This window comes from Megalops cyprinoides, chromosome 17 (assembly GCF_013368585.1).
Source record: "Megalops cyprinoides isolate fMegCyp1 chromosome 17, fMegCyp1.pri, whole genome shotgun sequence".
NCBI lineage: Eukaryota > Metazoa > Chordata > Actinopteri > Elopiformes > Megalopidae > Megalops > Megalops cyprinoides.
The window spans coordinates 20,000,697-20,015,606 of record NC_050599.1 but is presented as its reverse complement, the minus strand read 5'-3'; the positions used below and the strand labels follow the sequence as shown (position 1 = coordinate 20,015,606).

Below are 14,910 nucleotides of genomic sequence, written 5' to 3'. Positions count from 1 at the left end.
TCGATTTTTGGCCTTTAAGTGTATATTTTAAAAATAATTCATATTATCACTAGTTCTATACATTTCTGTACAAACAAACAGCTAATCAAAATCAGTGGGGCTGTGCTGTGAAGCATTATCACCAGTTTAACAAACAATGGTTAGTGAGCCTGTCATAACTGTGGCAAAAACGTCTACCAAACGGTTAACTATGCACTCCTTTTTAAAGTCAAACTTAAAAACCAATGTTCACTATTTTGTGAGGCTTATCCTGACATCTGGATAGTATGATCAGTTATATAAACTACCACCAGCAACACTATACTGTCGCTGAACATTGCGAGTTTGCTAGGCTAACATTGCTCTGATTGCCGCACCACTGGCTGCATTTCAGCTGTCTCAAGAGTCAGTGTGGTAAAACATTATGACAGGGTCAAGAGAAACAGCTGTAATTCACATTTTAACTCCAAGAGCTTCCTAAATTCTCAAGAAGAACTCAAGAGAGAGTTACTGCTGTTGAACACACATTTACTATCCTAGTGATTTGTTTCAGTTGTCCTTACAACATTAAAAAAGCATACCGTGATTAGTGCCTGTATTGTTTCTAAGAAAAATAATCTCTTTCCGATTAGCTACTGTTGCAATAAATATACAGTAATGTTGTATATGCTTTCTTGTATAATTTGTTCATGCTCTAGCATGCTGTATTGAAAAGAGTTAATATGTAAATGCGAAACACCCAGTGTAGTAGCTGACATGCTCTTTAAGCAAAATGCTACATGTTAAAAATCAATTAATGTAAGGCACATTATGTGATTCTCAACAACGCTAAAGCAATGAACTGTCACGCCACAGTGTAACAGCAGTGCAAAAAGACATTGACAACTGTAATTAATGTTCTTTTTAAAACTGTAAAATACATGAACAAGCACTTTGTTCTCCCCACAACACCCCACAACAATCACACCATGCTTAATATCACACGCTTGTTCTGTGCAGAAGATGGGACATTAAACATTGCACTCCATAATACCACGTGTTTGCTATGTCAGAGTAAAGGCTGACAATGATGCTTCATGATTTCATATGGATGCGTATCAGCGTATCCAGTCTTCTGGAACAGTGTGAGCAACAGAGCAGGCGCAAGCCAGAGGACTGGTTCATTTTAATTTGTCTCTGAAACATTAAGTATAAAAAGAAAGCTTTTTTACATTCTGTGTTCAAAAAATGTAGTAAAATTTAAACCCTTTTCCTAAGCTGCTATGTTTCTCCTTATTTCCTGGTACTGTGCCCTTCAATACTGATGAAAAATTGAATACTTGAATACTAGTTCTGTGGTTGTTTTTAGTGAGTCTGTGCTTCACAAGTCCCTGCTTCAGCCAAAACATAACTGTTACTTATTTTTACCATCAGTACAATTCACAAATCTCCTATTTTCACCAGTTTATTGCTTTAACTTTAAATAAATTTGCCAAGGAAGGGCCGGTGACTTTCTGGTATATTTGATAATTTGTCAGCCTACACACCCTAAAAGTAAGAGAAAACAAACCCAGCAGAGAAGGCAAGCTTTCCCATTTTTGCTTTGTAGTAGGTCCCATGTGGTTTTCCTCGGTCACATTTAGGTTCCTTCCTTTCTGGAACTGGAACCCCCCCCCTCTTTTCATCATCCCTGCTGTTCCCACCTCCTCTCAGACCCTCTCAACAGCCCCTCACCTGTTTAGCAATGATTCTGGCAGTCAGCCTGACGGTCTCCGATGGACTCCAGTTCTCACCATAGGCACACATGGCGGAGCACTCCAGCTTATGCATGCACCAGTCCCCTTTCTGAGGAGAGACACACAGCACCAGATATTATTGTACTTACAGTCCCAGTGCAACACACGTATATCGGCAGAACAGAAGGACAATGCATACGACAGTCATGTTACGGAGACTGACCATCTTCAGTGAGCCAACAAAAATAAGGTGCACCAGTCATTCAAAACAAATGACAAGGAAATTCACTGTTTATTCAGACGCCTGTTATCATAAGGAACTCCTATAAGGAGCAATTTTCAAATACAGCTCTCTCTCTCTCTCTCTCTCTCTATATATATATATATATATATATATATAAATATAAATATATAAATTCTCTCTGATCTTTCTTGTATAAGGAACAATTGTAGTGACATACATTTGAGAGCAGCAAACTATATCACACTACATTGTCATCATCAGCAGTGATGCCGCTGTTGTTACACAAATTCACCAGGTCAACCGCTGCCCAGAGATCCTGTTGTCATTTTATTTGTCACAAAGATCACCTTTGCAGAACACCTCTTGAGCAGCCAATCAGGGGTCAACAGGTCACCCCAGCCCTTTGCTACCTCGTCAAGGGTTTCTTCAAGATGTATGTGGCGCTGAGCTGACTTTCTTTGCATGCAGGCTGTTTGGGACGTCTTTAATATAGCTCGCTTTTGAGCACTATAACAAGGGGGGCTTTTGTAACATCAGTACCCGCCTTAGACTGGAAAATCTATTTTTGTTAAGCGGTCTTACATCCGAAAAGCGGTAAATCAATGTTTGGTCACTTGTTTGCCGTGATATAACAATGAAATGACAGGCTTTAAAGCAGGCACCGAAGCTTGCGCTGCCTTGAAAAACAGCGCATTGTACAAAAATATTGGCAAGAAAACAGCAATTTGCCCCTTATGCATGAAGATATGGATTGTCATAGCAACTGTAAGCACATGAGACTGCTTCCAGCTCAATTTTTAGAACAAAACCACACAAAGCCCTTTTTCATGAGCGGTTGTACATGGAATGAACGTGAACTGCGTTTGAATTCGGCACATTCATTACCCAAACAATGAACAAACACGGATCAATACAGGCATTTAACAGTTAACACAAAAGCTCTTACTATATTTACCAATACAAAAAATGATGTTTAGTGCCAATGGCATGTTAAATTGTAAGGCATATTTCTTCAACATCAAACCCACAGGCTAAATCTTCTTTCCTGATTTACTTTGCAGTCTACCTTGCTTATAATTACATAAAAATAATTTGATAGTAATAATTAATAGTTTGACAGACTGTAACATCACAGTATTGATTCCTGCATGAATATATTCCTTCATAGTACAGCTGATTTCCAGCTTTGGTTAAAATATGTTGACACTTCTTTAAACATCAGTCACGCTCAGAAAGGCCGCAGATCCCATTATGAGGTGATTTATTTTGTGTTCAGTATCTTCCTTAGAAAGCTATTTGTGTGTCTTACAGACAAACAGCTGTTTTGCTGCTTGGTGTTGCTTGGCACTCTGAATGCGTTATTTATATCCACTAAACCTTTAAGCACATTTTTTTTTGCTTTCATGGTTGACATTCCACTTATCTCAGTTTTACCGGCACATGTGGGTGGATAAGAAACATGAATGAATGGACTGCCTTTACAGTAATGATCGGTGCATTTCAGTAAGCAAAGAGCAAAAACGAAGGAACAAAAACTCATAAATCAATATACAGTAGTTCACATCACACTTGTCATTTAACTTTTTTTGTGTAATTGTACTTGTTTTTGGTCAAGTTTGAAGTGACTGATCTGAGGGAATATGTTCAGTTCGGTGTGGAAAGCATGAAAAGTGAATGGACCTCACAAGGCAGATTTTAAAAAATCTAAATGTTTGACATTATCTCTAGGCTCTGTTTTCTAATAAAAAGAGATATTTGCCTTAAATACACCGTTCAATGTGTGCGCGTATATGTGCAGTATCATCAAATTAAGGTAAAACTGCTAGTTACGCAAGAAAATGGTGGCATGCTTGGGTCAAGAGGCTATAGATAATTTAGGACCTTTCCCTTCTCACTTTTCCCCCATTAATTTATGACTGCACGCCGTCCACCAAGGATATCAGTGACAGAATGTCAGTGACGAGTCCAAAAAGTAAAAGGTGTGGATGGGTGCACACATGTTTCAATAATTTGCAAACAATGTTTGCTTACGGGTTGGTTACACTTTTCTGAAAATAAGTCATATTTTGTAGTATTCACAACGTACAGTGTGAATATCATTCATTTATTTTTGTCTCAAGCAATGGAAAAAGGGTGGCAGTGTAGCATGGTGGTTAAGGAGCAGGACTTATAACTCAAAGGCTGATGATTCGATTCCCCACTAGGGCACTGCTGCTGTACCCTTGGGTAAGGTATGTAACCCACAATTATCCGGCTGTATAAATGGATAACATTGTAAAAAAAACTCTGTAACTTATGTAAGTGGCTCCAGATAAGAGTGTCAATGCCAATAATATAATGTAAAAAAAATGTGAGCCTATCCAGGCAGTCAGTACATATGTAAATGAAGGCAGATGATTTGCTGTTTGTGTACAATTTCCTCATACAGGAGTTAGCATTTAGTCCTCTTACCTGGCAGTCCACATTGCAGTAGAACGCTTTCTTACATTTCCCACACTTGGAAAGGCCTTCCTTCCTGTGGAGCAGAAGAAGAAAGGCATGCTGGGAAAGAGACAAGCATACCCTTCTATTATAACACACGGTGCCAGTGGTATTAAAACATATCAAGCATTCCTACCCACTTCCAACTCCAGCAGCAGCACAAACATCACTGCAGCAAAATCTATCACCATCATATTAAAAATGTGATTATCAAAAAATGGGGTGATATGCTGCATGACCTCAAATCAGACAGTACAATCTAGACTATTACAATGATTTATTATTAAGTGGTCAATCCAATCTGCCTTTCCAAATTTCCACAAAAGTGTTTTCAGTGTTGGAGTACCTTTTATCTGGAGTTAAATGGGGTCCATAGTGTCATATTTCAACTGTGGGATATTTATGACATGGGAAGTACCTGAAATGTCTCATCTTCCTGAATCTTCCTCACTAACATGGAAGTATCTCTGGAGTATCTGCCTAAAGGTATTTAATGCAGCTTCATGTAAGCTACGCAGGGACATCAATTAGTTTGGAGTAGAGGACTGCTTTGGTGATTAAGAACCAGAGTCATTTTTTGTCTACTGGGACTCAAATAAATAATGTTCTCAACATTCAGTACTGTTCTACCTCTTGACCTCACTCCAACCCCCATGAGTATGTAATAATCCAGCTCTCTGTCCCCTTTATTGTGTCTCTGTTTTGTTGCAATGATGTGATGATAATACAGTATCCAGCATTACAGCGCCCTTATATGTCAGCTGAATTATACCTTATGCTCGTCTGTACTTTTTAATTACATAGGCACACACTGTCACAGCTATCTTTTGAAATGTTTTGCTTGTTTTTTTTTTTCTTTAAAAAGAAAACATTTGTACAGCTGGCACAGATTGTTTTTACCAGAGAACATATTCAAATACATTGACAAGCATATTTAGTCCATGGCCCTCATCCCTAAAAAATGTCCTTACCTGAACTAACATTGAAGACATAAGGCATTATCTGTACACAGATTAAAAAGAACAAGCAGAACCCTTACGATAAAACCACAGTACCGGGAGTCAGAGTTTGTGCTAGCACATCATCAGTCATTAGCATTAAGGATTACAGTTTCCAAAAAGGGTAAACCAGCATTTGGTAATCATGGGAAATGTAGTGCATGAGACAAAATCACACATCAATCTAGGTCAAAAATTTCAACTGCAGAAAAAACCCAAATTATTAGTCTCACAGTACAGTGTTCTACGTGTATGATTCAAATACAAACACAATTCAGTGTCAGGCTTTACTATGGAAGTGCTCTGAATGTGTGCAGATAGCGATTGCTGATGTCATTTGATGGTAACTCCCAATCCCAAACACAGGCTATTTTTCAAGAGCAGCACAGATCAAGCACTCTATGTCCTTGTCTGTTTAGGTGCTTAGTGCTATTTGTAGGCTTTATTGCTTTATTTCGCTCTCCAAAGCACAAATCCCAGTTGTTCATTGTTTTATTGCCCCAACCAAAAGTGATTCTGTTCTTCCGGAATGTTCCCAGGTATTAATAGCTGTGACCTTTGTCTTGACCATCTGTTATTCAGAACACTATGTGGAAAAAATTTGAAATACAACACAGTCTACTGCTAGTGCAGGCCATGAACAGGTGAATTAACCTGGCAAGCTGGGAACATGAAAACTTCAAAAATGCTTTATTTATGTATTAAAACTTATCTGATCACAAAAAGGAAAATATGAAAATCTTTATAAAAAGTATTGGACATAAAGATGCTGCAAACATGTCCAATCCTTTGTGAGCGTAGCACACTTTTTAGCCCACTCTTTAGCCCTTTTAATAGCCATTGCAAGTTTATGATTCCAGAAATCTGGCACCAGCACCCATGAATCATGCAGTGTATCAGGTGCTTATGAGCCTACGAGCTGCAAGTCAATCTCTAGGATGCCAGAAATTTTCACGAGAGTTACATTCAGTTTCACGCGCCCAGCTGACAACATAGTGGGCTTGGGTATAATTGGACAGCACAGATTGGTTATTAGAGCCAACTCAATGAATGGGATGAGCCAACAGCTGTCTCTCCCAAAAAAAATAATAATGAGAGAGTCATATAAGAAGACGGCTATAATGACATATATAGCCGGATATAATGGCTATAAAAGATGCAAATGGCAAGGCCAAAGAATGTGTTGATCAGGGCCGAAGGATGAGGACCTTATTGAGCTTTGGTGACAAAGCTGTTCAGTTGATCCACTTACAGAAACCAAGCAACGCTGACCAACAAAAAAAACATAAGCAGAAAGAAATGGATAAAAGTGGTTGACGGTTTTGTAAGTGTTGCTGTTAGCAATGGTCTGCACTTTAAAACCTCTAAAGCAGGAAAACAGAAATTTTGCACTCAGTAGGTTAATGATCATAGCTCCATCCTGGAGTGGTGATTTACAGTATGTAGCATGTCAGCCCCAACTTGCACAGTGAGCCAGGTAAGCTTAAAGTACACTTGTCTGCAACAATCTCACTGTGTGAACTAGGCTTTAACAAAGGGAATCTTTTGGAACATGTATTTCACAAAAAACATCAAAATTGTTTTTAAGAAAGCATTGTTTTTTCAGTAGGGTCTAGCCTGGTAAGTGATTTGCCTCAAGACACATTATCATCACACTTCAGAGGATTCTGGAGACTGTTGAGAGACACCTGCTCCTTAGGGGTAGGTAGACAACACAATGGATTACATGGCCAGTCATCTGTAGGGTGGCTGATTAGGTGGCCTGATTTGGAAAGCCAGATTAGGAATCTGGCCTCAGTCCATGACGGTTAACACCCCTCAAAGGGCAAGGTCAGAGAGGCTCATGACAGGTTTTCCATTTCCTGTCTCTATCTGAGTCATTTATGCTTGGATTTTGTTTAAACTTAAAATACGTCCTCATGTTCCCCAGAACCCCACCTTTTTCAGGTCAGTATTTAAGGTCACAGATATTTGTCCAATTTTGAGTGTCCAACTCAGTATGTAGGGACTTTGATTGGCCTCTATGTTTAAGTTCTTCCCATATACTCAGAACACCCATATAGACTCTCAGATTACAGTCAGAAATCAAGGTCACCAGATCCCGCATGTTATTTTCTGGTCTCAAACTTAGGCAATTATGTATGGATTTTGACACAATTTCCCACAAATATTGTCATCACATTTGCCAAGAGCCCTTTCAATTTTCACATCACAAAGTGAGAAGACAGTGTTTCAATTACTTCTGATATGTAGCAGGTACATATGTAACTCTTTGTAGCCATATAGCTTTCCTTTAGCATTCCAACAGAGTAGGAACATTTCAAATGGAATACGACACAGACATATGCAGATTTTATGATGTGCTCTGAACAGTATGAATGCTACAAATACAACAACTGAATATCCTATATGAGTATTTTACGAGTATTGTATTTTAAGGCTACATATTTATAATATTGCGCATACATTTGCTGTAGTTCTGAAGATAATAGAGTATCCAATAGATATATGACAAATCATAGGATTTTTTTTCCACAGAAGCTGTCCTTACAGTGAGTATAATGAGAGATGTGAAGACGAATTTTAAGAAGAGCATTAAAGCATTAACAGGCTGTGCAGCTGCAACAGTACGTTAACAATGGGCAGTAGGACAAGAGAATAGCTGGTTTTGAGATAAATGTTGCAGAAAATGCTTTTGTGCCATAGTAGTGTACAATTTAGCTGGAGTAAATAGTTATTAACTGGAATTTCAGCACTTGACTCAAGTGTGGTCTTAGTGCAGAAAATGTGAAATATAATGCAGTGCTACAGAAATAGTGTATCAATAACTCTGGGTGATTCAGTTTTTTTCATCTGTATTAGCTGGCAGACAAGTTAATTTTAGAAGATGTTATGGTTAATCCAAAGTCAAGGCATACATTATCTATAATATATGTAGTGATGGCACTAATTACAGCTGTCCTAAGACAGAGCGTGAGATCATTCCTTTGAGATTTGATGACAGATTTGATTTTCAGCAGTGATTGTCCTCTACAATGCCAATTGAAAAAGCAACCCATGAAAGCCCAAGGATTTGGCTACCTTGAAACTTGGGGCTTGATGTCAGCTTTTATTCCAACACTAACAACTTTGAGGTCAAAGTATGCATGCACGTACCCTTTGGTCTGAGGGAACAGATGCGCTTACAGCATCATGTGACTCAAAACTGACACACGCAGGATAATTCTAAAAACTCACATAACCACGAAGGTGCACAATCATACCTGTATCATTGTGTTTTGTACAGATATAAACCCAAAAACACGTGTTAAATATTTGTCTACTTACACTCGCAGTCACACAATCAATGTTACGCATCCAAAGTGACTGACTTTAACAGGCTGTTTTTGTACAGTGTACAGAGTGAAGCCATACTGCTACTGCATGTGTGAGCAGTGCCCCACAACAGCTTGACCATCATGTGCTTCCCCGCTTGGAAGATCCTCACTTCACAACTCATGTCATTGGCTATGAACCAATCAGCTGTCTCCAAAAAAATCAGCTGTAGCCTTGCTACAGAGGCAGGGGGTCAACATCAGTGTCCATCTATGGTGATAAAGGCCTACACGCATGAGAGTTCTTAAGTTACCAAGGAGGAGTAGGGGTGGAGCAGCACTGGCAATTTCACTTTTACCTATTCATTCATTATACATTATACATACATTATATATTACAATTATATATTTTGATTATACTGTATGCAGACAATAAGTAGGCACATGATTTGCTCCCATTTCTTCTACTTCAAGTACATAGTAAAAAGCAAGTATAAGCTACTCTGTGATGAAATTTGGGAGATTAATTATAATGAATTAGGAGACAAATTTGTTGACCCAAGGTTATATATTATATTTTTTTTCTGAGACTAAGATTCATGTAAATCTTAGCAAGTAAAATATCTAAACATCACCATAGGGATGTGCTGTTTTTTCACTGACTCATTTTGACTCACCGAATCAGTGCAATCAAACACTGTTTCCTCTGTTTCCCATAATGTGTTATTGAAGCAGTATGCCCTGCTTTTTTTGGTATAGCGCTGCCTATGCAAACTAACAATCAACCGCAAAAACCATCACAAAGGAAAATGTGCCATTGAGTCTCGCTGGTCATTTATTCATAATGGCTGGTGCTGATGTCAGCAAGCCACCAGCAAAACTAAATAAAGTATCACTGCAAGAAACTGGTTGCTAGAATTTTAGCCACACATTTATCACCAACCAGGAAACAAGAACAAAATGGCATGATGACATTACTATACTGCAAACGCTTATTCTAGGCTTGCCACAAAACATTCCTCAAAAGTTCCCAAGATTGACATTAAGCAGGTCCCCAAATTGCACAAAGACCAACAAGCAAAAACACCTTAGACGTTTTGCAAGTGTTGTCCCTGCCATGTTTTGCCATTCAAAATTAGGTTTTCAACTAGCCAAGTTATTTACTATGGCTAGCTACCAGTTAGCTACTGTAGCTAACTAACAGTGTTTACAGATTGTATAACACATTGTCCAAATCACCCTCTCAGACCGGGTTATCTATGAATCAATTAGTCGAGGCTACATGTTCACAGACCTATTGCTGAAAAGTGAAATGCTCCTTATCAAGTATTTGGAAAAAGATATTCTTTATAAAAAAAAATGTGTTTAAAAAGTACTTGATTGTGAACTTTTACTGTGTAATTTTCATTTATGTAGGTTTTGTATATTTGTGTTTTATTCTCTACGTGAGTTAAAACTGCTGCTGGCTGTTAATTCCTCACCCAACTCCCAGCCCAACAACAACAACAGCATAAAGACAACGAGAGGTAGCTAAAAATGACAGCATTGTCTTGGTCTTTCACTAAAGACACCAATAACATTTGTCCATTCATTGAAATATTGTACACTGGTGCCATTACAGTAAACTCATCACAGCATTTCAAAACCTTTCTCGAAGGACCTTTCACCTGTCTTCATGAATATTGCTATCAATGAAAGGCATCACTTATGAATGAATGCTAAGTAAGAACACAGTATCACTCAATGACAGCTACAGTGCATGCCTTCCTTGGGCAGCACAAGCTACTCTTAAGAGCAATGAGACAAGAAAAGAGGGCACCACTGCAATGCAGTAATCCTTAAAACTCCTTCCACCTCAAGTGGGGAAGAGAGAAACTTTCAATAGAAGACATGTAGTGAAGACAGAATAACACAGAACAGGGCCTTGATTCAATCAAGGCAAAGCACTCTGTCATTACCTCTGAAATTAACCAAGAATTAGTTATTTTGTTTCTTACAAACCATTTGCAATTCATTTCAGCAACTCCAAACTCAATGCTGTGTTATAAGAAACACAAGTTCAAGGCTTACATAATCTGTTGCTTATAGTTAAAGCCAAAGTGCAAAGGTGGTTGACTGAATGGATGCTTATGTTTGGATCAGTCTGGTGTCAGGTTTATTTAAAAGCAGTTACATTGTCAACATGGAATAAAAGAATAAAACAAAATAATAATAATAATAATAATAATAATAATAGTAATAATAATAACATTAGTCGTTACAAAGAAATGTTTGGAATTGTACGTGAGCCAATTCTGGACATTTAAGAAATTAAGAAAAAGCAGACTTACAATGAAAGATCTTTATTGAGAATAGGTCACTCATCAACCATAAGATTAAACCCACATCTTTCAAAGCATTATATAATAAGGTCTTCCTGTCTGCAAATGTTTAGATGCGAATTCTGGATGTTCTATCCTTGGCTGGTATGTAATTTTCATTGAATATTCTCATGCTTAAATTTGTGAAACTCGGCTCTGTATTAGCCTTGTCTCGTCAACCCTCTGTTTAACGATTCCTTGAAGTCGGACCACACATTTCCACAAAATATTCATTTTTAATTCTTATTTAAGTGCAGCCGAGTGAGGGCTAGCTAGACCTGGTATGTCTTCACAGCATTAGACTTGTCTTTTCTCTGTCCCCCAGGTCATTTTGTATTAGAATTTAAAATCATTTCCACCCCTGCAACATATTTTAAATCCTTGTCTCAGAATTCAAAGCATGATTTCCAATAACACAAAAAGAAAGATTCATTCATTTACACAGCAGTATCAGTTTTAATGCCTTTTAAAATTTGTTAATATTTAATTACATTTATTTAGTAAATAAAGGCATTTACTTCCTATATAAATGTGTGTAATATCAATTCAACTTTCAAACTGTATCACAGGGTTGGACAAGACATTCAGAGACAGGCAGTGATGCTGTTCCTGAATAAGAGAAGCCATATTACTATAAAATCCATCTGAAACAGCACCTTCATCATTGGTATGGTTTCACTGGAATGTTTTATACTAAAGCGTATCCAACAGCCTGTTTGTCTTGGCGATGTCTAAGAAATGTTGAACAGCTTAGATTTTGGCCTGACATTTCCCAAATGTGTCTCTTGTAATGTTTTATGATTTACAGACAAGTACCAAAATCCCTCACATCAAAGTGCAATAACGCCTTAGGTGCAGTTCCCAAGAGAAACGTGTCAAGCGGGACTGGCACACCAAATACTGCCCAACTGGCACAGTAAGTGGAACGACGGGTACGAATTTACCCTTAGCATCCCTTATTTCTCTGAGTTCAGAATAGTTTGTAGTTCGGCATTCTTCACTTGCCAGCTGCACATATATATCGTCTTTATTAATATTGAATATCTAGTTATCACAAACTGTACTGACAATACTGTCGTGAGTAACAAATTTGAACATATGGCAAACTCCTGTGCATTTAAAAATAGACTTCGAAGAGGTATGGCTAGCTAACCTCATTGTGCCAAACTGACGCCTGGGTCAGTGCTGGCGTGCAGCCGACATTCTAATGGTTTTGACCTGGATTAGTCTGCCAGACAAGAACTTGGAATCGGTTTAACTGTTGTTTCCTGTAACAAAGAAACGTCGTGAATTATACATTTTGCTTGCTTGGCCGACTGCTAGCAGCACTGAACATAATTAATAACGATAACAAATTATCACCAGCTAGCCAGTTACAATGTTCCTGTTGTGCAGGGGTTCGTAATAAGGGGAATCGCCTTTGTAAAACATATTTTCATGTGTTCTGCTGGGAAAAAATACGATATGCCAAATCGACGTATGTGTTTTCACAAATATGGACTTGGTTATTTATCCACTTAATTCACTGATCAGTGGCCAGCTTTAGTAAACGTTACCTGAAAGAATTTTCTATTTAAAATAACTTTAACATTAAAACCTGGCATATTGTACTAATCGCAACGACCCAGCATGCATCCACTGTGAGAGGGATGACTGTTCCCATTCATTACTCTACTCTCAAGCGCATAAAGAAAGTATGCGGCGACACACAGACAAAGCGCGTATCTCCGGCACCTTGTCGCATGCAGCGTTTATTACAGAACCAGCAATGAGTACATTGTAAGTTACTGCAGTGACATACCTCGTGAAGCAGAATTCACAGTGGGCCGCCCTCTCACTGACGGTCAAGACATATGCGTATGCTGGGCAGGAGAACAGAAGGTCCCCAACTTTAAAATGCTTTGTAGCCCTTAGCCCTCTCCCTTTGCCAGGGCTCGTAAACCTTTCAATTCCGTCTATGCCCTCTGTTTTCATTTTCTTGATGCGGTCTCTCAGTTTTATTCCCTTCCTCGGATATACTCTGTCGTTTCAAGAAACTGCAGCTAATCACTCCTCTATAGGTACAAGGGAATATAACACATGTGGTGTTGTGGTTATAATACCCTGCACTGTTGACGAAATAGCGTCAGCTTCTCCTATAATTACTGTGCATAGCCAGCTACATAGTAGCATCAGACAGCTTGCTTCGCAACGGATGCTACAGCAGCAATCCTGCAGGATTCGGTGGGGTCTTAAGACCCGCCCACGTACGTACTTGTTTATTCCAAACGACTTTGGAGCGCTGGAGCCGTTTTATGACACACTGATTGGCCGATCTCACTAACTTACGTGGGAGGGTCAGCCAATCGGTCACATCCTCGTCCGAAGTGCGCATCCTTTGAGCAGTGGAGGTGTATTACTATTAAATGCAATTTTCCTGCACACTTAATTGCAAATTGCACATGCATTAACCTACTGGTAAACTGGACTGTGGCAACTTTTTTTTGTTCAGTTCGACGAAGCCACTTGACACGTCTTTGGCAGCTAACGTATTAACGGAATGATAAAGGATCGACATAGAATTATTGATAGGCTACTGTATTATTACGATTCCAACCAGCTCCATGAGTCTCCTTCAATATTTATTTTCCCGTTTTACATCTCATCGCCCAGCAGACAGCCTATTGGGATCAGAAAGCCTCTTCTTGAAGCGCAGCCTAAAGATGGAATAGGGTGGAGTGACAATGGACATCAACAGAACAGGTTGTATATCACAGCACATATTGCTAAGCATGATATCATAAAACATGCTGCAGCACACAATAACCCTTAATATTTCATCCCAAAGCTATTATTATGTGCATAACCAGCATCGATCCTTCACTTATTCTACCTTGATAATATGCTTTAACTTCTTATAGCTGTAAATGTGCATTGCTTTAGGAATGATTCAGTGGTTGGCTTGCTAAGCAAGTGGCACACATTCTGTTTGCGAAGAAGGTAGGACAAAAAATTATCTTGTTTCAACCAATCAGAATTTATCAGGTAGCAGTGCTATAATCTTAGTGCTGTTGCTTATCCTATGTGGCATCACATAATTGTTGCAGTATACTTTCTAAGCACTGAGCATCCAATGATAGCTGCAAAAGGAATTGTGTAGCATCGTGGGGACAGCATATTGAATGCAATTCATGGTGTTTTCAGAAAGGGGCATACAAGTACTTATAACCACAGGATTGGGAGCATTAGAAAAGTGTTTTCAAAGACATGATCTTAAATCTTTTGAACATATTGGAACAATGGGAGGAATGAGATTAGGATGTATGGAGTAGGAGATGAATTTTGAGAGCATTCACAGGACTGGCATGTGTGACATGCTAAGGACACCTCCCAAAGAATCTTTCTATATATATCTAACAGCTAGCACTCTTTTTGGCACTGATCACATAGTACTCTGTTGATACTTAGTACTGAAGTCAAAGTAGGAGTATGTCAGGGCTATGCTGTCTGACATCAACATGGACTGAGTCCTGTGGTGCATAGTGTTATAAGGGCCAAGGACACCCTTCCATTTGCAAAGACCTTGACTTTATCGTCTTGCTACACATACATTCACATAGCACATACAGTGGAAGAAAAATCATCTTGTCAAAGCATTCAGCTAACAAATCATCCTGAAAATCCACTGGGGAGAAAATACAGATGTCACAACCCTTAACTCCACCTCACAAGCATAGCAACAACATGGACGTGACAGTCTTCTAAACACAGACACGTTCACTTGCTAGGGAAGCCCTTTTGTACATTTCACTCATCAAGACTGTGTATTCAAATTGTGAT

General features: G+C 38.7%; 1 protein-coding gene across 1 annotated transcript in view; it reads right to left on the bottom strand.

The window, feature by feature from the left end:
• Positions 1 to 13,307, bottom strand: part of LOC118792581 (N-lysine methyltransferase SMYD2-A-like) — a 31,842-nt gene extending 18,535 nt beyond the window's left edge. Inside the window, exons 1-3 of the mRNA XM_036550461.1 lie at positions 12,893 to 13,307; positions 4,390 to 4,453; positions 1,693 to 1,803 (exon numbers count right to left, since the gene is read on the bottom strand). Coding sequence (XP_036406354.1) covers positions 1,693 to 1,803; positions 4,390 to 4,453; positions 12,893 to 13,065 — 348 coding nt within the window. The 5' untranslated portion in view covers positions 13,066 to 13,307. The remainder of the gene's footprint in view (positions 1 to 1,692; positions 1,804 to 4,389; positions 4,454 to 12,892) is intronic.
• Between the last annotated feature and the right edge of the window lie 1,603 nt (positions 13,308 to 14,910).